This window comes from Vigna umbellata, chromosome 2, assembly GCF_029865625.1.
Source record: "Vigna umbellata cultivar VRB3 chromosome 2, Vumbellata_1.0, whole genome shotgun sequence".
Lineage (NCBI taxonomy): Eukaryota > Viridiplantae > Streptophyta > Magnoliopsida > Fabales > Fabaceae > Vigna > Vigna umbellata.
The window spans coordinates 53051395-53078543 of NC_142166.1; the positions used below are offsets into that span (position 1 = coordinate 53051395).

Genomic DNA, 27149 nt, shown 5'->3' on the forward strand with positions numbered 1-27149 from the left:
CGGCTTTCGCTTCCTGCACCCCCAAAATTTCTTTTCACCATCCTCTAATTTTTAAAATAAGACTTCTGAAATATAAAATGCATTTTGGAATACTTCTCAGAACAAACTTTTGGAAACGTATATATTATATTTTGGAACGAGTTTTCTTCCATGTTCTCTCTGATGATTATTTTTCTTCTCTTTTTCTTCTTTTATAATGGCAACAATGATGACTGCAGCAGTGGAAGAAATATTTTAATCCTTTTTTACTAGTATGAGAGTATAGTTAGTAATTATAGGGGTACAGGAAGAAAACATGGGATGAAGGAAGAAATTCTCAGAAATATATGAAGGTGCAGGAAGAAAAAGCCCAACTTAAATTAAAGTATTTTGGCCCAAAAGCATTTCTTTTTTTATCCCTTAACTAAAAAAGCAGAAATTTAAAATATCATATCTACTTTCTACTCTTGCATTCCTTCTTATTTACACTCAAAACTATCAATGTGTCAGAAATTGAATGATAAAAAGATCTTCACCTATTCTCATTCTCCACGAGAGAATAAGATAGTAGTGAATTCCTAAACAAGCTGAACATGTGTTCAGTTAAACATAACTTCTGAACCAAAAAGCTAAACGGGTAAAAACACAACAAAGAGAAACATTGAACAGCACAAAAATTACATGAGACCGACCAATTAATTTATACATGGATAAAAGTTGCATGATTTCTGAAAGATACATTCAACAGGGTTAAATTTCAAAGCCAATACTTAAAAGAGTTCGAGCTGATTCGATTGCTTTCTCACCACCAAGGTCCAATGCTTCATCTTCTGTGTCCTCTGAGCATTGAGCAGAAGAAGTTTCCTGGTTTTGTACCAAACCACCTTTTTTGAAGTGCAAATTTTTCATTGAAGCAGGAGCTGCAGCAGCCACAAGGGAAGCCCTTGGTGGACCCTGTCGTTTCTTGGGCACAGGCATGTCATGATCATGCATTCCCTTGTATGTTATAATCACAGTTTTTGCGTTATCCACAGCAGTCTCAATGTGCTTTCGAACAGGACATCCAGCAGAAGTGCATCTGTAGTAGTTTCTGGAAATTCACATTGATAAGCACAGAAGTAAGATTTCAACAGTCATATTAAATAAAACAAAAGGGAAGTTAACATCTCACAGAAAAGTGGGTTTTTAAGTGTTTTTAAGTTAACACTGTACAAGAAAAAAGACAAATTTTTTGGGTTAAAAGTGATGTCAATCCTGATTGAACTTATGTCACTTATGTAATCCTTTATGTCACAAAAATTAAATTCAACATGTAAACACAGTATTTGAAGTAAAAGAGAATGAATACTAAAATTTAATTAATTATAAGTTTATATCTATTACAATTGATTTTTAAGTTATTGTATACATATAGTATCACTATTATTACTTGAAGAAAGATCAGATAATAATATTTTAGGGTAACATGTGTTCAATTAAAAATATAATTAATCATCTTCAATTTTAATATATATGTTTTAAAACTTGTTTTTATTTTTAAATAAATATAAAATACAATTATAAAAAAAAAGTACAATTTTAATGGACCTGTGCATACCAAGCATATCAGACTAGCTATATCTTGGAATATTAAAAGGAGACATGCAACCCTTGATTTAAAACAAAACACTCAAACACTTCTTAGCATTCCATTTATTGATTAACCAAAACAATGGCATCTATGAACATAAGCACGAGAGATTTTTTGTGAAACCAATATCTTCAATTGATTTGACCCAACAAATCAAACAGGAAATTTATTTATAAAATTCCACACTGCAGCTACGACTTCCATAGAAGAACAGAACTACGAGTAGGGGTATTATTTGAAATACAAAAAGAAAGCAAGATATAACCATGAACCTGAAATGTGGGTTTCCCTTCACCAATTTTTGTCCATATTTGCGCCATCGGTATCCATCACTTGATATCCCCATATCCTCTGCTGCATGTACAACAAACTTTGGTTTCTTTCCAGGTTTTATTGCTGAATCCAAGCATGTTAAATCACCTTTGTTCAGTCTAGTTATCATATTAAGGACAAGAGCATTAGACATTACATCCAGCCACATGTACAAGAAAAAGAGTAAATTCCTCAAAAATTTCCTATGAAAAAAATTAATTCATATGCAACTTGCCTTCTTTTTGGCTCAGGGTCATTAACATGCTCTTTTTTCAACAAAACTTTGTCATTCTCATCATGGGATGAGTTTTCTTGATTTTTATTGGCACTGCAAGGTGATTCATATAAAGGTTTTCTTGGAGAAGATGGATCAGAATCAATTTGAACTCTGCTAGACTGCTTTGGAATACTGCATTTTATTTTAGGTTCACTGTAAGGCAGGAATTTACTTTCCTTAGTAGAATCAACTATGTGTGGGGGATCATGACTATGTTGACTTTTGTAAACAATCTCTATCACATATCCTGAATGGTCACAAAATTTAATCTTCTTTGCACAACAATTTGAATGGGTACACCTGTAATAACTTCGAGAACCTGTAGGACTCTTCACTTGCTTCTGACCATACTTCCGCCAGTTGTATCCATCAGATGCAGATGTCCTTGAAACAGAAACTGAAGACAAGGTTGTATCACCAGAAGGAGTTCCTTTGTCCATTTTTTGCACTTTTACAGCTTTGGGAGATGGTCTCTGTTGTGGTACACTTGAACTAGGGGCAGATGATAAATACATTGATACAGAAGTTGGTGATAGTTTAGACGATGAAGTTGAACAAACAGACATCTGAAGTTGATTTTGTGTCTGTTTTTGAGGTGCCTCTACTGTCTCCTTTACAATAGTTTCCTCATCAGAATGCTGTGCTGACTGCTGTACATAAAATGGTGCATTTCAGTGCTGAAGAAATCAAATAAATGGGAAGCAGAGAAGGGAGAGCATGAATCAAAGTACAAACTCCGATCCATTTATTCATGGAAGATCTAATACCAAACATCAAAAACTGGATTTTGCAGCTGGATTCATGGCAGTTTTGGTCAAATTAATTTTTACTGTCAAGGAATAATTCTATAATTCGAGACTATTTGCTTCTTGTTTTCTTTTATAAGCTTCATGTAACCTCAGGTTTCTAAGCCTCACAAATACCTTTAAAGGCCAAGAAGTCACGAAACTTTCAAACAGTGACAGAAAAATACACTGAGGGTGTGTTTAAAGAGCTTAATCATAGCTTAATCGGGGTTATCTAATGACATGAACACTCATTCGGAAGAGATTACAACATAGCTTATGATACATTTAAGCTTATTTCAATAATACTAAACCTCATTTCGTCTTGGATTCTAGAAATATCTTATACACAAACACTGATTTAAAAAGCACTTAATAAAGCTGGGTAGCCATAGCCATAGTCATTCTAAACCTATATCTTCAGCACTCATAAGAACAAGAAGCAACAACAACGGCTCATAAACCACGTCCAGAATCCCTTTATAAGGTGACTGAGACCAAGCAGAACATTTCAAAATTAAAAAAAAAATAAAAAAAAATCACACCTTTGAAATTCACAATCTCAATGTTTTAATTTTTTTAAAATTAATAATTTAACACAGATGCTCTAACCTTACTCTCATCTTGACCAAGCTTACTTGCGGTAGAGCTTCTTTGCATATCTGCCGCATGAACACACCATTATTCAGTATTTACTACTATCAATACAATATAACAGAGAAGAGAAAAGTGTTATTGAAACGCAACTTACGAGCAGAAGAATGCAGAGATAGGGTTTCTGAGTGGAGTTGCTCTTCATCGGAAGCAGTGGAAGTTGATGAATGGGTGGTTAGCGACGAGTCTGTGAGCGGTTGCTGCATCGGTTCTTCCTTTTCCATGACAGTGCACGACAATTTTTGGTTTGTTCAGTTTACGATTCGATCACGAATTTTCATTTTCTGGTTTTGATTTGATCTTGTTTTGTTGATTAGCGAACAGCCGAGTGAAAGAAAACAAGATGTGTTGACTGCTATTGACCACTCTCTTTCTCTCTCTTTCAGGTGGGTTGTCGGGTTTTGCTGCGACTTGGAAACGGAGGTTGTCTGCACTGTTATTAACCGTTTGCCCGCGTTCGATGTTTGTCTTTTGGACCTGCTCATCTTCTATTCCATTTCACGGTATTTGTTAACGCCGTTTGTTTTATTTTATCGCACCTTCTTCAAACAGCATTTGAGTAAGGAACCTGTGAGCTGAATGAATGATTTATTTAAAAGTAAGAAAATGAATAAAAAGTTAATTAGTTTAGTTTAATTGAAAGATAATAGATTTGTTCAACATGCATAACATTAAACTATACATAGAAATCATTTCAAAAACTAATATGTCTTCCAATATTTAAACAAAAAATTAATTGTCATAATACTATTATATTATAATCAGCGTCATATACTTCATCATTTTAGACACCCTCATGAAAGTCTTGTTTGACTAATTTGAAAAGCATATATTCAACCTAAAAAAATAATTGCAGAAAAAAAGTGTTCTTGAACAAGATATAACTCTAATTGTTGTGTAAAAAATGGAAGAAAAAGTTACTAGAACTGAACAAAAAAAGCCAATACTACGGTGAAACTTGTACGTTTTGACCCTCCTTTTTCATTGAATAAACTATCATTCGCCACTTAAGAACTACAAATTGCAATAAAATTCTTAGATGTAATAACAAATTTTTACTTGCAAATATTTTTATGCAAGTAGATGATTTTATTAAAATCAGGTTGAAAGAACTAAAAAACAATTTATAGAATTTCATCTTAAGAGACAATAAACATGTAAAAAAATCCATATTTTAATCCTTACTTCATATAAGAAATTGTGCTGTAAACAGTAGTCATAACTTAACTATTAAGTACATATTTTTTCCAAGTTTATTCTTTTAAGTAACCATTTTCTAAACTAAAATAATTTTCTTACTAATTTTATTCTGACCATTTTTTTAAAATTTAACTGTTTTTCTTAATTTGGTTATTTTTTAAAATTAAAATAACCATCTGTGATTAAAAAAACATCTAAAAAATAAATAAAAACTATCTACGACAAAATTATTAGAATTATTTAAATTCATTTTCATAATTATAATAATGACCCTTTTATTTTTTATTATATTTAAAAGAATTAAACATACATGCACATAACAGTATTGATAAAGATTATTGTTTTATATTCCCTACCAATGGCTAGAACCATGTAAAGAACTTAAGTATCCTAAATGTATAATCTTACAAGATTAAAAGACTAATTTAAAAAAATCAAATTGTTATGTGCTTTTAAAAAAAATTAGGTTAGGAATTTGTTAGAAAACCAAAAAGTTGTAGTATCTATTACTCCGATCAGTTAAAGCAGATCTTATGTAACATTGTTGATCCTTCTTCATCCATTTTAGGAAGTTATTCAGTTTCCAGCCTAACAGTACATTTCGATTAATTGGTAAAATTGATTTCACCATCCTTCACGATTTAGAAATAAGAATACTTCAAATTTTAATCAAACACAAATTTGATACTGGTCATTATTCAACACTGATGTGTGCTATCTCAGAAATATCAATTTACATGTTTTAATTCCTGGGATGAAAATTTGAGTGACAACGCTGTCAAAATCTTGAATCAATAAATTGGCATTTCCCTCTACAACAATGGAACAGAATATTTGAGATATTCTTTTTCCCATCTTTTCTTACACCCAGACCTCTCCATCCGACCATCCCTTTTCACTTTTCTGTCTACATTACAACAGTGATGGATACACTTAATATATTGGCATATCATACAGTTGTTACCAGCGTAATGCAAGCATTTGATGATGTTCGCTTGCGTTTAGAGCCCCAACAGAAATCTAGCTTGCCAATCTTCTTTTTGGTCCCTAGAAAGCCTTGACAATTTGCTGCACCACAGTTGCATTTAACCTCTGGACCAAATTGCACAAATCTACAAAGCCAATAACCACATAACATTAAATCTCTAGTGTTGGAAGTTTCAGAGAAAAGCTACTGCAGAGTAAACAAAATTAAAATTATCTGATAGATCCTTTAGTTATTAGTTAGCTATGTTACTAGTTTAGTTAGTCAAAGAAATACAAGACATATGTTAGAAAGGAGAATGGGGCTGCAGCTAATTCACGACTCCTACTAGCTAAAAGTTAAGTGGGGACAGTCTTTGCTCCATTTTTCACTCAAGTAGTATTCAAAGACATTGGTATCTTCTCTCTTCAAGCAAGCTTTCTAACCTAGAGCATTTGAGTTTATGCCCAATCTATTGCATTCTGGCTTAGTTTCATGCCCAGGCAGGGAATTCGAAAGGAGTTTAAGCCAACATTGCACTTCAGTGAAGTATTTTACCAACCCATACCACTCTAATGGAGTCTCCAACTGCGCTTCACTGAAAGTAAGAAACTTTATTCTCTGGTCTCTTAACGTCCACATTTTATTTGTACAAACACTGTTTAACTTGTCTAACCCTTTTTTAATTAAAATTTAAAAACCTATTTTTTTGTTGCATTTACACGTCAACACCATGCAGACAATAGATGAGGTACATTGGTATTATTAAATGCTTATTAGTCTTTTAACTAGCAGAAGAGGAAGTACAATATAAAATAAAATAATGTCTCACTTTTTAGGTATGCAATCACAAGAAAAAATAAAAAAAATTTGAGTTCATCATCTTATTTTGTTATTCTACTCATTTCATTAGAATTTTTCCAATTGTATATGCAACTCTCGTCCCCTATAATTTAAACATTAATAGTGTCCGGTGTCCTGTATTTTCAATTAATAGTTTAAGCTTATAGGTCCTCATCCTTTGTGATGTGTTCTATTCATGTCTAAGAAGGGTCAGTACATTATTCTATATTCTTTCTTTCATGTATATAGGATGAGGAAGAATTCTTTTAAAGATATATATTATCATCATATTAGAATATATTTTTTTTTTATGTAAAAAGAAGTTTAATAATCTAAACTGATAAATTAAATAGAAAGACTGGATCAAAATACATACAATAAATTTTTTAAAAAAGTAATCAAACAAAAATATCAAACTCTAAAAGAACTCGATCATCTCATCACTCTTTCAAAATTTTTGTAAAACCACCACAAACATGTTCAACATCCACGGATTATTATTGTCTATCCACATTGATTATTACAAGATTATTATTATTGTCATTGTTATTATTCTCATTACAATCATCATTAATGTCATGATGATCAGTGTCACTTTTGCAAAAACCACTGCAACAACTACTGCTAACATCAATGTCATGATAACTATTGCAACCACCACCAACGTTCATACAGTGATAAATGTGGCAGTCATTGCATTGGCGGCAAATATGGGAATGGTGACACTAACAAGAACAGTGGTGATAAAAACAATCATGATTATAATTGTGATAGATTCATCACAATCTCGAAAAAAAAATAGCGTAATAATTGAAACCTTTTTATATTTTGATTTTTTTTAAAGAATATTATAGATATTCGATCTTATATATTTAATACAGGTTGTCCCTTTCAATTTAACAGTCAAAATCAGTCATTACCTAAGAAAGGCATGCTTAAGGGGAAGAAGATGGGCATCAGTCTATCAACCATCACCAATATTTAAACTTGGAAAGTGTAGTGATAAAATCAATCAGTTCCGATAGATCTAGAGGTTGTAGTAACTTCGATGTGGATTGAGTTTGGTAAATGTCGCGCCCTAACAAAAACATTAACTTCCACTTATGCCACACCAATAGACTTCATATCTACAAATAATTTCAGTATAATTTCTTTATTTCCTTACTCTTTCAACTCATCTATATAAGGGTATACAAATTTCACTACGTTTAGTTTTACTTCTATCCATCCGAACAACACTTTTCTTTATTTCTATCAAATTTTCCTTCATATTTATTTTGACTGTTCATTCCTAATCCAAACAACCCAAAATCCATTCACTATTTTTAACCAGACATGTTAAAACACAGTATATAAACTTTGACCCACAGATGGTATTTAGCCTAACTTTTTCAAGCTTTTTAAAAGGAAAAGTTAAACATAACATAATTGAAAGGAACTCTAGTATGTCACTTTTAATATTTGCCAAGTCTTGTAAACAGGATTAGCTAGACCCCTAATTTATTTCTTTCTTATTGATGGCCTGGACAGATTTGCGTACATTTGAACAGCTGATTTACTGGCTGTTTTATTTCATTGACGGATTTGCATAGTTGTAAACTAGGCAAAGTTTCCTTGTACAGTTATACACAGTTTCTATGCATAACATTAAAGATTCTCATTAAATGGGGTCTCTCAATGACGCGAGGTAATCAATCAGATTTGATATGGTACCAAAGCTTCAGAATGTGTTTGTCACTTTGATCATCTACTAATTTGATTTCAGTTGGATACCTAGTACATGATGATAACTACAATATCTTTTTCTCTAAGAAATGCTTATCCTGTACAACATCGAGTGTCACAGAAACTGATCATGAAGGGAGCTAAAGCGTGAGGACTATTTCCTCGTCCTATAACCTTGTTTTTGGCTTGTAAAACGATTGCTAATTGGATTGAGGTGCAGCATAAGAGATTAGACCACCCTAACACTCAAATTTTAAGATATTTGTTTCAACATGCCTTTCTTTGAAATAAAGACCAAACTTATGATCCTAAATTCTCATGAAATTTTCAACATTTCACGTCCTTGTAGACATCAACATATTGGAATGGCTGAAATAGATCTCTCACAATTTAGGGTAGAATAATTGATGTATTAAATTATGATGAGAATAGAATTATATATACAAGACTAGAAAGCTATTTTAGGAAGTATAATAATAGCACCTAGACAACTAGATCCCTAGGATTAAGGGATATTCCCATCATACACTATAATTGTAATCTGCTAAATAAGGAAACAATACAACTAATAAAACACAGATTCTGATAGAAATAATACAAGCTAATAAAACAGATTCTAACAAGAACCATCATTTTTATTGTTATGTATGCACTTTGCATCTACAGTCCTTGATGCCTTTTAAATTTTGGGTAGAAACTTTATAAATTGTTGTTTATCTTACGTTACCATCTGAATATGTGTCCCCATTGTTGGGAAGATAACAAAAAGCAAGCGGAAACCAAAACTCGGATCAAATCTTGCCTCAATAAATAATTGTAATGGTAAGATGCACAAAAAAGAGAAGGAAGAAATCAACAAGCACCAAAACTTTTAACATGGAAAAACTTGAATATAGAGGAAAAACCCAAGGAACCTAGTCCGGAAAAATCTTCCACTAATAATAATTAATATTTACAAATCTTGGAACTTCCAAGGATCAACAGAAAAAATATTCTTTTCACAAACAAGGTGGATAATGCAAGAAAGTACCCCAATGGGTACTTAATTAAACAATATAGAGAACCACTCTCTGATCTCACCAAAGGCACTCTCTAGTGACTTCTCCTTTTTCTTTTCTCAACACTCAAAGCTAAAGGAGTGGAGGATCAATTGCACACCCTATTGAATTTGGCTTGGCTTTTGAGTATTTACACAAATACACTGAACGAAGGAAAACCAGAAAGACAAGCTTTTGGTTGGTGTGCAAAGTAAGCTAATGCACTCACAAGTTGTAAGAAGGAACAAACTTTAGTTGATGTTGAAGTAGTTGGTTTGCTTTTTATGGAAACATTTAACGTGCAAACAAAACTTTCTTCTTCTTAAAATTAGTGTGGGCCCATAATTGGTGACCCACCTAACAAATCTCCCTTCACCAATTAATTGGAGCTATAGTCAACCAAACTGTCTTCTTCCCTAGAGTTTGCAATTTTTCTGCATGTAAAATCTTAGTCATCATATTGACCCGTTCTTGTTAGTATGGATTTCCCAACAATCACCGCCTTCAAGTGTCAATTTCTTCTCATTGGCACTTCCCTCTTGAACTAACCATGAGTACCACTAATTGTATTGTCGTTTATTATAATGAGACACGCTTGTCTGACTCTTGTCAAGAAGACTTTTGACAGAGGGACTCATCTAAACCGATCACCAACACTAACCATAGACTTTGATACCAATTGTTGAGAAGAGAATATTCTTTCTTGTCGATTCTTGAAAGTTCCAAAAGGAGTTTTGGTGGACTCATTAGTTATTATTAGTGGAAGACTTTTCTAGACTCGGTCCCGTGGGTTTTTGCTCAATATTCAGGCTTTCCCTCATTAAAAGATTTGGTGCATGTTGAATTCTCCCTTCTCTATTTTGTGCATCTTATCATTACACATATTATTTATTAAGGGAAGATTTCATCTAGGTTTTTGCTTTGGCTTGTTATTTTGTTATCATCCAAACAACAAGTATCAATGTCGATGGTTAGTGTTGGTGACTGACTTAGACAAATTCTTGTATCAAAAGTCTTCCTGATGGAAGGTCAAGCATGTGTGCCCCATTATAATGAAGGACGATACAAATAAAGGTACTAATGGTTAGTTCAAGGGGGAAGTGCCAATGTGAAAGGGCTCACACTTGGTGGAAGATTGTAGGAAAATCAATATTGACAAGAATGGGTCAGACATAATGAGAAAGATCTTATTTTTACAAAAATTTGCAATTTGAAAGGAGGAAGTTAGTTTGGTTGACTATGTCCCCAATTAATTGGCAAGGGGAAGATTTGTCAAATGGGTCACCAATTATTCGACCCATACTAACTTTAAGAAGAAAATTTTGTTTGCAAGTGAAATTTTTCCAAAGAAAGCAAACTAACTACCGCAATATCAACAAAAGTTTGTCCCTTCATACAATCCATGAGTGCATTAACTTACTTTGCACACCAACCAAAAGCTTGACTCTTTTTCCTTTCCTTAGTTCGGTTGTTTTTATAAATACCCAAAAGCCAAGATAGATTCAATAGGGTGTGTAATTCATCCTCCACTCCTTCAAATTTGAGTGTTGAGAAAAGAAAAAGGAGAAGCCATCAAAAGAGTGCCTTTGGTGAGACCAAAGAGTGAAAAAGAAGCCACTAGAGAGTGGTTCTCTATTGTTTAATTAAGTACCTAATAGGGTATTATTTTGTGTTGTTATCCGCCTAATTGGTGAAGAGAATATTTTTTTATTGATCCTTGAAAGTTCCAAGAGGAGTGAAGTATATTGATTAATTATTAATAATGGAAGATTTTTCTAGACTAGGTCCCATGCATTTTACTCCACATTAAGGTTTTCTCACATTAAAAATTTTAGTGTCAATTGATCTCTCCCTTCTTTGTTTTGTGCATCTTATCGTTACACATTATTTATTAAGGGTAGATTTGATCTGGCTTTTTGCTTCCGCTTTTTATTTATTATTTTTGTTATCTTCCAAAAACACCTATATTATTAGCTATTTGGTCAAGATTTGAGTTATCATAATTTACATCTATTAGTTGTTTCGTTCATCTATCGTCTTTTGAATGTCTTACACTCATTGAACAACCTGCTCAATGTGTTTTCTTGGAATAGTTCATGTGAAAAAGGTTATGTAGGTTATGATGATATGGTTAATCAAATTTGTATTTCTTTAAAGAACAGTACTTCTTTCAAAAACATATTTCACCTCACTTTGATCAAGTGTTGCTTCCTCAATTTGATTATATGCCCCTTCACATGAAGGCTTATAAAGAACATAATCATTTGGAAACAATGATTAAATCAATGATTGTGCCCTTTAGATCGTATACCATGCTCATGAAAAGTACAAGACATTCAATACTATTGACTAAGAAATGAGGTTACAAGGACAAGCATTGACAAGATGAATGTAATTTATGTTCAAGGAAGGAGAGAAGGAGAATTGACCAACTCCTTAAGAATCATGTTTGGACCTGTTGGCTAAAGTAATAAAAAGAAAAACTCTACAAGAGAAGAAAGCTTAGAAGTATTACCGAAAACATGATCAAAAGCATCTAAATCAAGAATACTAAAACTTTGGTTTTACCCAAAGATATTCCTAATATTCTTCATAAGAAAACTTAGGATCCACCATATTAGATTTGGAGACATTGGTTGTCTCCAATCCTCTTACAATAAGAGCATTAAGGATGACCACAACAACTTCATCCTCTTCTATATGTGTAGCCACCCTTCTGCGAGTACACACCATGACAAATGATTCAAAAAATCATGCAAATTTAAGGTAATGAGAGTGAGAACACGAAGCATTCATGTTATGAGACTTTCCATTGATGGAATTTCTTGACCAGTCAAGATTTGGTCTTGTACAAGATAAAAATTTGGGTGTGTAGCATGAAGAATTATAACCATGTAGAACTTATCCAACTTCTTAATCTCTTCTAAAGAATCAACTTCTAAAAATATCTTCAATTCCTCAATAGTTTATTGGGCTTTAGCAATAAGGAGGTCATGTCATCATGTATTTGTTTCAAAGATTCCAGTTTATGAGCATAATCATAAAGGTGTTGAAATCATTTGCAAGAAAAAACTCAGCCTTCTTCCAGAAGGAGTTACAAATTTTAATTGCTCCAAGAGTTCCCAATATATTGGGTAGCACAGGCTGTCATAGTAGGATACAAAGCTGAAAATCCATCTTCTTCCACTGTTCCACCTTGTCAAATGGTAATGATTATGGAAGCCTTGGCCAGGAAACAAGAGCTCAACTGATGAAGACCAAGACAAGTAATTTTCAACATAAGGTCTGAAGAAATTATTCGAGAACAAAAAAAAAAGTGGGCAGGTCTGCCAATAGCCATTTAAAAAAAAAGGCAGGTAAAAAGAAAGGAATCTGCAAGGTATTCAACTATGATTATGCGTGAACCAATACAAAATGAAGACAAGTTGGAAGAAAAGCAGTTAGTGAGAGCAAAAAGGGTGGTGTGAAATTGTTGTAGTGGTCAAAAGGTTGTGCATGGACAATACACACTGTTGCACGGGGAAGAGATGGCCTCCAAGACTGGTAGGATCCTCCATTGCTCAGATGGGCACTTCAGATCCAACTCTTTTTTGAAAAAAAGTCAGTGGGCAATAGCAACAGACAATAACATGTAATGGGTTTTGTGTTTCTAGACAAGATAGACACAACTGCTCAAAAGCAGCAAGGCAATGCAGCTATTGATGGTGGACAGCAACAGAAAGTGAAGAATGCACCAGATTATGACAAATTGAGCAAACTCAACCTGCTTTGATACAAACTTAAGACTGGAAAATATGAAAAATGACAAAGAGAGTTCAGTGATCTCTAAGCTAATTCATTCATTTATATGGATTCTTACATCAATAGAGAAATAAATATAATATGATGATCTACACATAGGTAATACAAGACCTATTCTAACAAGTTAACTCTTTTACATAAGCAATTATGGCATATACTTGGGTTGAAAAATGGATGTAAATATTGCACATTTACTGTACAATAAATATAGATAGATTTGTTTGTAAGAAATCCCTAAAATAAGGGATTGGGATTTGTAGATTTGCTCAAGATTCAGAGTCTTTACATCTGGAGATTTCTTTCCTTTATTTTAGCAGATTTATTTCCTTTTATTAAGGATTTCGTTTTTTCAAAACACCAATGCATTGTTTCTCTTTTATATCAAGAAAAGTAATTCCATATTACTGCTTACTACCTACACATTTTTTCACAACTTTTAGGAGTTAATCACTTAGGCTAGATTGTAAAATGCCAATTTTACCCAGACTCCCGTGGAAGTGAATGTGAAAGCACTATAAAGATGAAGGAAAACCCATGTCTAATCCTTCCCTATATAGTCAATGGGTTAGCAACATCAATTATTTAATTATTACTCATCTCAACCTTGCTTTTTTGTTCAACTAGTCAATTAATGCACTCTCCTCTTTTAAACTTGGTTGACGCTCACTGAATAAATTAGGTACTCACTAAGTACTCTTGCTCAAGGTGTTTTACTCAAAGTAGCCTGTCACTATATTCATGAAGCCTATGATGCCCACCTTATGTGTCTTCCTCATGTCTCCAACAATCTGAAGATTGTTGATGTCTTTTACTAAGGCCGTGTCTCACCTCGCCATCAACTTCTGGTAGGCAAATTCATGCTTCAAGATCCACCAGCAATATTTACTCAAAGAAAATTGCACAAATTAGAGAAGTTGGTTTAATTGCTTTATTTCATTGATTGACATATTTAAATGGCACTAAATTAGTTATGCACTAGGTAAAGTTTCCTTGTATAACATTAAAGATTATTATTATTAAATAAGATTCTCTTAGTAATGAGCCATTCAGTCAAATTTGACATGTCACCATTTTCTAGTCCACTTCTAGAGAATTGTCAACTCTCTCTCAACCATAGCATAAAAGGTAGGATCAAATTTACCTGTAATCATATGTTAATGGCTCTCCAGATTCTATTGAACGAGCAGCAAATACACCCACACGTGTTTCACCATCTACTTGCCTAGAAGAAACCAGATAAATTTAGACCTAAATATAAAACAGATGTTGCGACGAAATACATAAATAGATTCATTTTGTTAAATGGCAGTGAATATGCCAAATTATTCTAGTTATACAACATATCAATCAGCTGCAAAGAAGATTATCATAAAGTAGAAAACCTACCAATTAACAAGTTAAATGTCAATAACTTAAGCACAAAAATATAAACCACTTCATCAATAGCAGTATATGGCTTATAATAAAAACATTATTTTAGGGGAACATGGTACTTAGTACTAAAAATTTAATGGACGCCTAAGTCAGGAATTCTATATTAGAATACAAATTCTAAGCTGAGAACATACCAAATTAAGAACACAGTATAAGAAAAGAAAGATATGTTTCATACATGAGCATTAACAAACTCCTGTAGAACAATATGGAACACACAATTCACTTGTGCAGGAAATTGACTGCCTCATGCTCTCTATACTTCCTGCTAAAAGCATAAAGAAACTATTTCACTATATTACAGGTTGTCAAGCTACTAATTTAAGTTGCCTGTGCACTAACATGCCAAATCCTCCCATGTTGCATATATAACAAACTTTGGCCAACCTTCCTCCCTAAACAAATTTCCTACCTCCTAGGCAAACTGTTAGGCACAACCAAATACAACAAGTTGACAATAACACAAGATTACAGGTTTATTATAGGATAGAAGAAGGTTTAAAAATAATAACTAAGAATACAGTTGTAAGATAGCTTTGACAGCAATATTTTGTTGGCAAATAGGTTCCCTTTTATGGGAAGCTTAGAGGGAAAAGGAATTACTTTTGGGAGTTTAAAGAGTTTTGTAACTGGAATAATCTTAGTGAAAAGGAGAGTGCTTCTTTGTATCTTTTGTTGTACGTGTGGTGAATCAAATTTACTATTCATTGTTTTTCTCAAAAAGTGATGTTTCCTAACAATTTAAACTAACCTTCAAGATCTGAGTGCATAATGGAAAACGTAGTGGATACTTTGGAGAAATAGGCCAACAAATAGTGGAAGGAGACCTAAGAACAAACATGTCTTTGGTAAAAGAAAACATAAATGTTAAGGGGACTTTGAGTCTAAATCAACCTTACAAACTGGCTTGTAAAATGAGATTTACACGCATTTATATAATGTAAATTGGTATTATCTCTAGTCAATGTGGAACTTCTAACACACCTCTCTCACACCAAGACATATAAACCTGCCAAGATTAAACTAGATGATTTGGTATATTTAAAACTTTGACCACATAGACAGACCTCTATATCTAATCAACTTCTTCCCAAACTGTTACCACATTACTATGAATCATATTTGGTACTTTAGCAACTCAGTGAAGTGGCTTTCAAATTAGAATTACCACAACAAGCATGAATTCATCTTGTGTTTCAAGTATCTTGGCTTAAGAAGGCCAAAGGGAAACATTCAGAGGAAGTTGCTCTAAAATTGCAAGGAACTATCAAATTGTTCATTCAAGCTTACATCCAAGGAAGACGCAAGATCACTAAAAATGTTACTCCAGTACAACATGTGTTAGTCCAATGGAAAGGAAAACAATTGAGGGATTCACGTGGGAAGATTTATCTACTATTCAAAATCAATTTCTTGATTTTAACCCTGAGGACAAGGTTAATTCTAAGGAGGGTGGCATTGTTAGGGAAAAACAAATGCAACATGTTAACAATAAGACAGGATTACATGTTTATTACAGGAGGAGGTTTTAAAACAATAACTAAGAATACAGATGTACTGTTAGGATACAAGGTATATGAGAGAAGAAGCTATAGGAGAGAAGAAGAAGGCCGAACGGTGGAAGCAGAGAGAGGTTAGGCCGAACGATGGAAGGCGAAGAAAGGTCAAGCCGGCCGAACGGTGGAAGGCAGAGAGAGGTTAAGCCGAACGGTGGAAGGCGGGGAGAGGTAAGGCCGAACGGTGGAATGCGGAGAGAGGTCAAGCCGAACGATGGAAGGTGAGGAGGGGTCAAGCAGAACAGTGGAAGGCGGTGAGGAGTCAAGCCGAACGGCTGAAGGCGATGAGAGCTCGAGCCAAACAGTGAGAAGCATCAAAGAACCTAGGCGGGAAATATTTAGTATATTTAGAGTAATATTCTAGAGAAATATTTAGAGCGATATTCTAGGAAAATATATTCTAGGGAAATATTTAGTATATTTAGAGTAATATTCTAGAGAAATATTTAGAGCGATATTCTAAGAAAATATTTTATTTAGGGAAATATATTCTTGGGAAATATTTTATTTAGAACAATATTCCAGGGAAAGATTTAGCACAAGATGGGCGGGAAACAATTAGTATAAATAGAGGGAGAGTCTATTGTTAGGATTATGCTTTTGATTATTGAGTTTGTTGACAGGCGACTATGCTCCTATGAGGGAGGTTATGCTCCCAATTATTGTTTACTTTTGTTTATTCAAATATTACCATCAATAAAAGAGATTCATTCATCCATTATCATTCGTTCATTGTCTTTTCTACCTATTGTGATCGTGTTTAATTATGTCTCCTATTCGGATATGTAACATGTACGGTAGCTTGTACCACTATAGTTTCTTAGTAGCTAGGATCTCTTTTAGAGGAAGCTTATAGGGAAAAAGGAATCAGTTTGGAAGTTTTAAGAGTTTTGTAACTGGAATAATCCAATAGAAAGGAGAGTGCTCCTTTGTATCTTTTGTTATAAATTTGCAGAAATAAAGAGACTCAAATTTTTCTATTCATTGTTCTCTAAAAACAGTTTTGTTTAATAACACAAACAAACTTCAAAAATAATCTAATTAATTGGAACTTCAGAATCCAATTAGCCCATGTTTTGAATAAGACTTAAGCGAATTTACATCTTACAAATTGTGAAGCAAATTAGTCTTAATGGTCTTTATGAGAAATAGAGAAGATTGGGAGAGAATATCCCCTTGTGTTAAATACACACATAGGGTTATCTATTTATAATAAAAGAAATATGGGCTAAGCCCAAAATACAAATGAGAAATAATAACTAACTAACTAAAAGATATAATATATCTAACACTCCCCCTCAAGCTGGAGCATATAAATCATATGTTCCAAGATTGTTACAAAGATAATCAATTCTAGGTCCTCGTAAGGACTTAGTGAATATGTCTGCCAACTGGTTGCTTGAGTTAATAAACTCAGTCTTGATATCTCCGGATATGATTTTTTCTCGAATGAAATGACAATCAACTTCAATGTGTTTGGTTCTCTCATGGAAGACAGGGTTAGAGCTAATATGGAGAGCAGCTTGATTATCACATATAAGTATCATGTGAGTGACATCTCCAAATTTCAATTCACTAAGCAATTGTTTAAGCCACACAAGCTCGCAAGTAGCTGATGCCATAGCTCTATATTCTGCTTCTGCACTGGACCTTGCCACAACACTTTGCTTCTTACTTTTCCAAGATATCAGGTTGCTACCAATAGAGACACAATATCCAGAAGTAGACCTCCTATCAGAAGGGGAACCAGCCCAATCAGCATCTGAATAACAAACAATTTTTGTATCTTTGTTAGGGCCATATAGCAAACCTTTTCCAGGTGATCTTTTAATATACTTCAGTATGCGAACAACTGCATCCCAATGGTCTTCACATGGGGAGTTTAGAAATTGACTCACCACACTAACTGCGAAGGAAATGTCAGGACGCGTAACAGTAAGATAGTTTAATTTACCAACTAGTCTTCTGTACCGTTCAGGATCTGAGAAAGGCTCCCCCTGATTTGGTAGGAGTTTGATGTTAGGGTCCATAGGTGTCTCAACAGATTTACAATTCATTAACCCTGTTTCCTCCAAGATGTCTAACGCATACTTCCTTTGAGATATGACAATACCATCATTGGATTGTGCTACTTCAATACCCAAAAAATACCTGAGTTTGCCAAGATCTTTGGTTTGAAAATGATGACAAAGGTGTTGTTTCATCTGAGAGATGCCAAGATAGTCGCTTCCTGTGAGAACAATATCATCGACATACATTATTAAGTAGATACATCCAGCACTCGAGTGGCGATAGAACACTGAATGATCCGCTTCACTGCGAGACATACCAAATTGTTGAACAACACCACTGAATTTACCAAACCAGGCCCGAGGAGACTGTTTTAGGCCATATAAGGATTTGCGAAGACGACATACCAATCCAGATGACTCCCCCTGAGCAACAAAGCCAGGCGGTTGCTCCATATAAATTTCTTCATGCAAATCACCATTGAGGAAAGCATTTTTGACATCAAGTTGGTAAAGAGGCCATTGTCGAAGAGCGGCCATGGCAATGAAGAGGCGAACAGAGGTCATTTTTGCCACTGGAGAAAAAGTGTCACCATAATCCAAACCAAAAATCTGTGTGTAGCCTTTGGCAACCAGTCAAGCTTTCAGACGATCAATCGTGCCATCAGGACCAACCTTGATAGCATACACCCACCTGCAACCAACAACAGACTTTCCAGATGGTAATTGGACCAGCTCCCAAGTTCCATTTTCCTGTAAAGCACTTAATCATCCAGCATAACTTGACGCCAACCAGGATGAGTTAAGGCATCACTCACAGATTTGGGAATTGACACAGAAGAAATGGATGAGATTCAAGTATAAAAAGATGGAGAAGACAAAATGGGTGGAGCATCACCAGGAGGATCACATATAAGAGGAATATCAACAGTAGCAGGGAGAGGTACAGAACTAGAAGATAGATGTGAAAAGTAAAAAGAAGACTCATCAAAAGTGACATCAGCAGAGATAAAATGACAATTGAGGGAAGGGGAAAAACACTTATAGCCCTTTTGTGACCGTGGAAATCCTAAGAAGACACATTTGTGAGACCTAGGAGATAACTTATCAAGACCAGGACTAAAATCATGAACAAAACATGTAGACCCAAAAACTCGAAGAGGTAATGGATGCAGAGGATCTTGAGGAAATAAGATAGAATGAGGGATTTTGTTATCTAGGACGGAAGATGGCATGCGGTTGATAAGATAACATGCTGTGAGAACTGCATCACCCCAAAAACGTGAGGGTACTTGACCATGAATAAGAAGTGTACGAGTTGTTTCAATAAGGTGTCTATTCTTGCGCTCAGCCACCCCATTTTGTTGAGGGGTATAAGCACATGAGGTTTGGTGAAGAATGCCATGAGAAGCCATAAACTGTTTAAACGGTTGAGAAAGGTATTCACGGCCATTATCACTACGTAAATTTCGAATAGAAACCCCAAACTGTGTTTTTATTTCATTGAAAAAAGATTGAAAAATAGAAAACAACTCAGAACGATTCTTCATTAAAAACAACCAAGTACATCTGGAATAGTCATCAATAAAGGTAACAAAATACTGAAAACCTAAAATGGACTTAACACGACTAGGTCCCCAAATGTCAGAATGAACCAATGAAAAAGGAGACGACACCCGTTGTGAGACACTACGAGGAAAGGAACTACGAGTATGCTTCCCTAACTGACAAGGCTCACACGACAAACTTGATAATGTGGACAACCTCGGGACAAGTTGTTGTAATTTGGCAAGACGACATACCAATCCAGATGACTCCCCCTGAGCAACAAAGCCAGGCGGTTGCTCCATATAAATTTCTTCATGCAAATCACCATTGAGGAAAGCATTTTTGACATCAAGTTGGTAAAGAGGACGGGTTTGCTCGGTATACGCAAAAGAGCAGAACAAGTAGAAGTAAAGTTGGGTATAACAGGAGAACCCAAAATCTGATCACGGACATGAGAAACATCATCAGAGAGTCCGTATAATGCCAGCAACATGAAGAACTTTGATCGTTGTTCCAATTCTTCAGCAGGAGTGGAAGCAGGGGGTAATATATCATTAAAGTCATGAAGAAGGGCATGAATTTTACCCAAATATTCTGCCATAGGACCAGGATTACGCGGACCAATAACAGTTAATAGGTCCTGACAAACACCATAAAGACGCTGAGTGTCATTTGTGTATAACAAGTTCGCTTGTGCCCATACTTCTGAACATGTTTCATAGGATCGAAACATTTGTTTCAGTGAGGAGTGAATGGTGGACTTTATAACAATGCATAACTGAGCATCAATTTTCATCCAGCGGGAAGTGTCATCTATGGGAGCAGTAGTCACATTTTGAGTAAGATGATCTAAGTACCCTTGACTCTTCAACCAAAGTTTGATGTCAGACGCCCATGTTGCATAATTTGTGCCATCTAACTTGTCAATGGACAAGTGTACATTCACATAATTGGTATATATTGAAGGATCAGAAGATGAGCCACCAACAGAGGTGTTTGAAGACGCCATAGAGAAAGAGAAACCCTAAAAATCCAAAGTGCTCCGATTGAAGCAACGACCACAGATCCAGAAAGAGGGCGAGGAGGCGATCACGGCGGTGCTGATCGGTGGCGGAAAGCTCCGGCAACGCGCCGGCACGCGCGGCGGCAGCGGCGACTCTTGCGGCGGCGCGTGGAGGCGCGTGGGAGGTCCGTTCGCCGCGATCTTCGTACGACGATGGTCGCCCGGCCGAGACGATTCTGATGGTGTGGTCGCTTGTCGATTCTGGAACTCCGGCGGCGGCGGCGGCAGCGGCAGCGGCGATGGCAGCGACAGCGGCAGTGATGGGTGCCGGAGACCGTGGAGTTGACTGGAACTATTCCTGTGCTCTAGATACCATATGAGAAATAGAGAAGATTGGGAGAGAATATCCCCTTGTGTTAAATACACACATAGGGTTATCTATTTATAATAAAAGAAGTATGGGCTAAGCCCAAAATACAAATGAGAAATAATAACTAACTAATTAAAAGATATAATATATCTAACAGTCTTAAAGGGTCAAATACATCTTCAATCTCATTTAGAATATAGCAGCATAGCTTTATAGAAGACCAATTAATCAACAAAGCATAATATTGAACACAAATCACACCATATAGCAATATACAAGCTACGCTACAGAGAATGCTCTATCTACAAACTAAAAATAACAGTGTAATGAAGATGGGGAAATGGTAATTGTAGGATTGTTTTTCTCAATGTATAACAAGACTCCCACATCCTTTTTATAGACTTAACTAATTCATTAGGAATTAAAAAATGAATTAATTTGGTTACTATCGTAAATTTTATAAATTTATTGATTTTCCAAAATTATCCCCAACATTAACAAGACATTTTTTTCAAAACAATTGTTTTAACTTTTTTAATCTCACATCATGTATATATATACACACACACACACAAACAATATATTTCTTTAATTTTTGCTAGCTATGCATGTGAATAATCAAAGTAAATTTAAAAAAAAAAAATGATCTATACACAAAACGAAGTTAAACTCCCACAGAGCTAATACATTAACATACTTTACTTTCTATTACTTGAACTCAGAAAATGACTCGTAATTAAGGATATTTTTATGAAAAACAATTAATGTGGAAGACATACCAGATTGGTTTTATATAAAGGACCAAATCAAACACTATATTTGGTTCTTATAAAAAGGACCAAAGAGCATATTGGCTATTTTAGAAACACATCCGGACTCAAGATAGCTTATGGCATACTGAAGAATTCAAAAGAAATCTAATAATCTAAGAAACGCATCCCATGTCCTTTTGTCTTGATTAACAGAGATACACGATTGGCAGCATAAATGCTATCTATACCAGCCACTTTCTAAGAAGTTGAAATGAAAAAAAAAACAGTAATTCAGTATCTGATCTAAAAGCATGCATAGTAAGCATATCTTATTTGAGTACATGTTGTAATCTGGGATTGTTTAGGGCTTTCTTTCGGAGGCAATAAGGCAATAAGCACACCATTATAATGAACCTTCTTTTTCAGATATCGGCACATCTATGCCAAGGGTTGAGTTTCTATTAATATTCAGTTTGCCTGTAAAATAATATTTGATTACATCAAGGAAATCAAAGTACATAATATCAGGTCATACTTCTCACAAGTTTTTAATAATAATTTGGTCCAGTAGGAAATATCGAATATGTTGATTAGTCTCTGAAGAGTGAAAAAAAAATGCAGCCTAGGATGAGTATGATGGTATTTGACACTAACCATTTTTCCAAAACACAGTTGGGATCACAGCTATGGTTCAAAAAACGTGAAGTATTTCCTTTGAAAGTTGCATCAATTGTGAAGTCTTTCCGAATCTCACACATGTAAAAATTTTGTACACCCATGTATTTCATATCCCAGAGCCTCTTCTCACATAAAGCATCGTCAATTACTGCAGCATAAAATTTTCTAGTTAAATAGATTAAAGACGTAGCATAAAGACATAAGCTACATAAAACATGTGGTATAGAAGATCATATGCTTTTAAAACTTTCCTGATTAAATGACATTTTATATTTTATAAAGGGCACACTCAATTATGGTTACCAAAGAAGGGGACACAAATAATATTTGACAATATGAAACTAGAAGCCATATAGAAACTACCTTCTCCAATATACTCAACTATAAATCCACCTTTATCAATGGTTTCAGCAGCCTCCACTCCCCATCCACAATGCTCAGTCTATAAAAAAATAAGACATTTGATAATTTATAGCAATATTTTTTAATTCTTAAGATTAATAGAAGAGAAACCCACAAAAAAATAAAAACATGCTTCAAAATAAAAATATATTGTGTCCATCTTGATGCAGTAAAATTTCACACCTTGACTATCTTGATCTTTTTCTCCTTGCGAAATGGACGATTGTTGCAATTTTCAGAGCAGCGACACGCTTTTGAGCAACTTATGCATTGAACCCTGATGGATGATATGCAATAATTAATGTATAACCCTGTTGATTAAATCTTAATAAACTATTATATTAGTCTTACATGTTCACAACCAATTACAGTGACATGTCATATAATGTGCCACGTTATTTTAAGTGTGTAATTGTCAGTGTACAACACTACAACCTCTTCCATTAAAAGGGAGAAGGTGATCATAATTTTATAGACCACACAAATAATATTTCTCTATAATTTGTAAACTCAATAGGAGTAGCAGGCATCAATATTTCTATCCTTCATGTCTAGGATCAACAAATTTTCAACTGTTAAAAATCATTTATGCCTAGAATAAGCAATAGAAAAATAATTCATTGTCAACTAAAATTAAAAGACCTACACTATCTCTACATGATCCACATTTACAAAAGAAGTTTCATCCAAAAGAAAAAGACTCTGATACATGTACCTGCACACACAATCATCAGAACATGTAGAGCTGCAACTGGTGCACCCTGCACCATCATCCACATTACTACGTTTCTTCTTTACTAAGTATATATCTGATATTAATTCAGGCTAGCAACAAGATGAGCAGTGTAGTACTTAACTTCAAAACTATTAATTATACCAAGAGCAAAATCAAGTTGTTTGACTTAACATTCTAAAAGGACTACGCAAATTCTAATTTTATTGAATACAATAGCTGCTTCACTATAGCACACAAGAAAACATGTAGGATACTCCGTCTTATGTGTACATATGCTGGTGGCTGCTCCATCTTACTGTCCATGTCTTTCCAGGTGGAATCAATCTTAAACTCCTCACTGATAAACGGAAGAGGCAAGCGACAGAATACTTCCTGGAAAAAAGGTGAGTGGAAATTTTAAAAACTTATATTAGCAACATTACAAAAGGTATTATGCAAGTACCTGGCTTCACTCATTCAAAAGAAACCAGCATATATAATGAACAATCAAAGTCATTAAAATTAAAATTAAAATACAGATTCCTTCATAATTTCGCATTAATTAATTTAGTAATATAGATTCCTTTCTTTCTCAAACAAGCTATATATTTTTCATCTTACATCCATAAATATCACAAAAGGTCAGAACAGTAGACACACACGTACATAAGTGCATTAGATGTAAAATATTTTTCACAAGCCTTACCGAAATGTCACTTGTTGAAGCATCAGGCTGCTCATCCAACAAATACAACATTCCTGTCAGCCAGCCTAATCAATGAAAAATACCAATAAAAAAATAAAACTTTGAAAAGATATATCTAAATCAAGTGAGGCTCTACAAATATATTAATCCAAGCAGAAGCAGTAAAACCTTAAAAAGTATATTTTTGCACATGTGACAACTAAATCAATTTAGACATCAAGAAAGCTTATGACTGTGTAGAGCCACTGGAACCATACGCAATATCTAACCATCACGGTGAGATATTTATAAAAGGAGATATCCAAGTGGGTAAAGAAAGAAACGAAAAATTAGATATCCTAAGCAGAACAAATAACTGAATTTGAATATGGCCGGGAATCTAGCTGAAAGAGATACAGCAGTTTGCAGTATAAACAATAAGCAGAAACAGTAAAAGATTCTGGTGAAAAGAAAAAATTGACCTTCCTATCCAAGCGCCAATCAGAAGGATGCCTCCAGCAAACAGCTAGCCCAGGATGATCTTTTAGCGGCAACACTGCGTCTGGCCACGGTGCACATTTATTATGGAACGCAATTTTACAACGTACACACCTCAAGTGCTTTTTTTGCTTGCAAATGAAGCATACCTATTCATTGAAGAACTTGGTAAGAGAATTGCAAGACAAGGAAGACAAAAATAAAGAAAAAGACTGTGGTTGCAGTTCAGCAAACAGCTTAATTCAATAACTATTCACTAAGCTCTTGTTAAATGAGAGTTATTCATAAGTTTGACAGTGTACTTATGGAAGAGTTTAGCACACACACATCAACATTTTAGAACTGACCAGTCTCCATTTCCACGTGTGTTCATACCTCCCCGAGTTCATCATAAGAAACAAATACTCTAAAATTCACTCAGTGTGTTAAACTACGTATCAGAAAAATATAAATTACACATCCAATTAATCTTCCACAAATTTCATTAATCAGAAGAAAACCATAATTCACACGAGAAAAACCAATGCTGCATTCACTAAAAACCTACATGCTGTGGACACTTGTACTTTTTCAGACTGGTAGCTCCACCAGAATCTTTTGCACATTCAGAATGGCACCGCGCGTCGCATCCGCGAACCGAACACAACAATTCCTCCCCAGGGTAGATAAAATGGCGGCAAAAACAACACTCCCACTGAACCCACGCAAGTGACAGTCAGTTGCATGCAAAATCAATTAATCAAAAAAAAATTAAAAAGCTGGTTAAAAAAATAATACCAATTTGGGAGCGCCAACAAGAAACGGATGAGAGAAGGGATCTTTGAGGCGATCCTGAAAAGCTTTGTCGGAAGCGGGCTTCTTGACCCGATCCAGGGAGCCGCGGGTGCGTTTCAAAACCCGAGGCTCGAAGGCGGGCTCGGAAGCGAAGGCATTGGGTAGGGTTTTGACGGGAGCGTCGGCGACATCGGAGGAGCAGTGAGAGAGAGTGAGAGTGGAAGAGAGAACGAGGTTCCCTAAATCTGGCATTGCCGAAACAGTTAGGAGAAAGTTGCCGACAGAAGCGAAGGGAGAGTGAGGGAGAAAAAATGCAGAAAGAAAGAGCAAAAGATAGATGAAGAGGAGGAGGAGGAAGATGAAAAAAATGGGCGGGAAAGTCTGAATTTTCAGAGGAAGCGGTGAAATACCGAAGGATGCGTGTCACCAAATCTATATTTACTATTTTGCCAGATCCTTCCTTGCACCTTCCTCTCTCTAATATAAAGGGACAAAAGTGGCTATTCGACAGTTTTGGGTATAGAAATTAAATTTTATTTAACTTATATTTTTTTTAGAGAAACAGTTTGTTGAAAGGTTAAATATATATATATATATATATATATATATATATATGAAAAGGGAATTCTCTAAGTAAATTTATTTTAAAATTAAAATAATTATTTTATTAATAAGTGATTGTTTATTTAAATTTAATCATTTTTTTAATTTGTTATTTTTTTAAAATTAACCACTTTTTAGTTAAAAAATTGTCTACAAAATATATAAAAGTTACTTACAATAAATTTATAAAAAATATTTATATTTAATTTTATAATTATAATGATAATTTTATTTTTTTTATTATAAAAATAAATAAACACACATACAAAAAAATAAACATATAGCATATACGTTTTCACTTATTTTTGTAAAATAATGTAAAACATCTACCTGTATGTGTAGTGTTTATAATTATGATATAACAATATGAGTTTTATAAATGATTTAATATAGCTTTCACAATGTTTTACGTAATACAGGAAAAAATAATGTATATTTAATTTTTTTTAAATATTTTGGATATAAAAATATATTTAAGTCTTTATTTAATTATAATAGTGGAAACACGTCATTTGACAAAACATTTACCCATTTTTTACTTATGATAATGAAAAATAAAGTAGTAATATCAAAATAACAAAAATGCTATTAAATTTTGAGAAAAAAGTATGTTCATAAAAAATAATTACAAAATAGAAAAATTTATAATTTTATTTATCAATAACTTTTATCATATGTAATTAATTAAGATTAAAAAAACATAATTACAGTATTTAAAAGGTAAAATAACAAAATAAAATATACTAATGAGAAAAAAATCAATAATAAATTATGTACATTAAAATAATGGTTACAAAACGTTTATATAACAAAGTTATTGTTTTTAGGAGACACGAAGTTATTGTTTTGTTTATATATTTACATTAAAATAATTATATATAACAAGTTAATCTAACATATGTTGATGCGTTTATA

The 27149-nt window shown here is 34.1% G+C and overlaps 2 protein-coding genes across 2 annotated transcripts; both read right to left on the bottom strand.

Annotated features, from left to right (window-relative positions):
• Positions 1–619: 619 nt before the first annotated feature.
• LOC148204326 (putative WRKY transcription factor 32) lies at positions 620–4127 on the bottom strand. Its single transcript, XM_088107522.1, has 5 exons — positions 3735–4127; positions 3596–3645; positions 2157–2848; positions 1882–2040; positions 620–1069 (listed from the first exon to the last, which is right to left on the bottom strand). The coding sequence occupies exons 1-5, from the start codon at positions 3859–3861 to the stop codon at positions 730–732; spliced, it is 1368 nt and encodes a 455-aa protein (XP_087963648.1). The 5' UTR covers positions 3862–4127; the 3' UTR covers positions 620–729.
• Positions 4128–5549: 1422 nt separating this feature from the next.
• On the bottom strand, positions 5550–26007 carry LOC148204327 (histone-lysine N-methyltransferase ASHR3-like). The gene is made up of 11 exons (XM_088107527.1): positions 25635–26007; positions 25405–25551; positions 24842–25006; positions 24381–24407; positions 23950–24067; positions 23675–23768; positions 23143–23236; positions 22921–22999; positions 22534–22705; positions 14349–14429; positions 5550–5949 (listed from the first exon to the last, which is right to left on the bottom strand). Exons 1-11 carry the CDS (start codon positions 25881–25883, stop codon positions 5787–5789), a joined length of 1389 nt encoding a protein of 462 aa, XP_087963653.1. The 5' UTR covers positions 25884–26007; the 3' UTR covers positions 5550–5786.
• Between the last annotated feature and the right edge of the window lie 1142 nt (positions 26008–27149).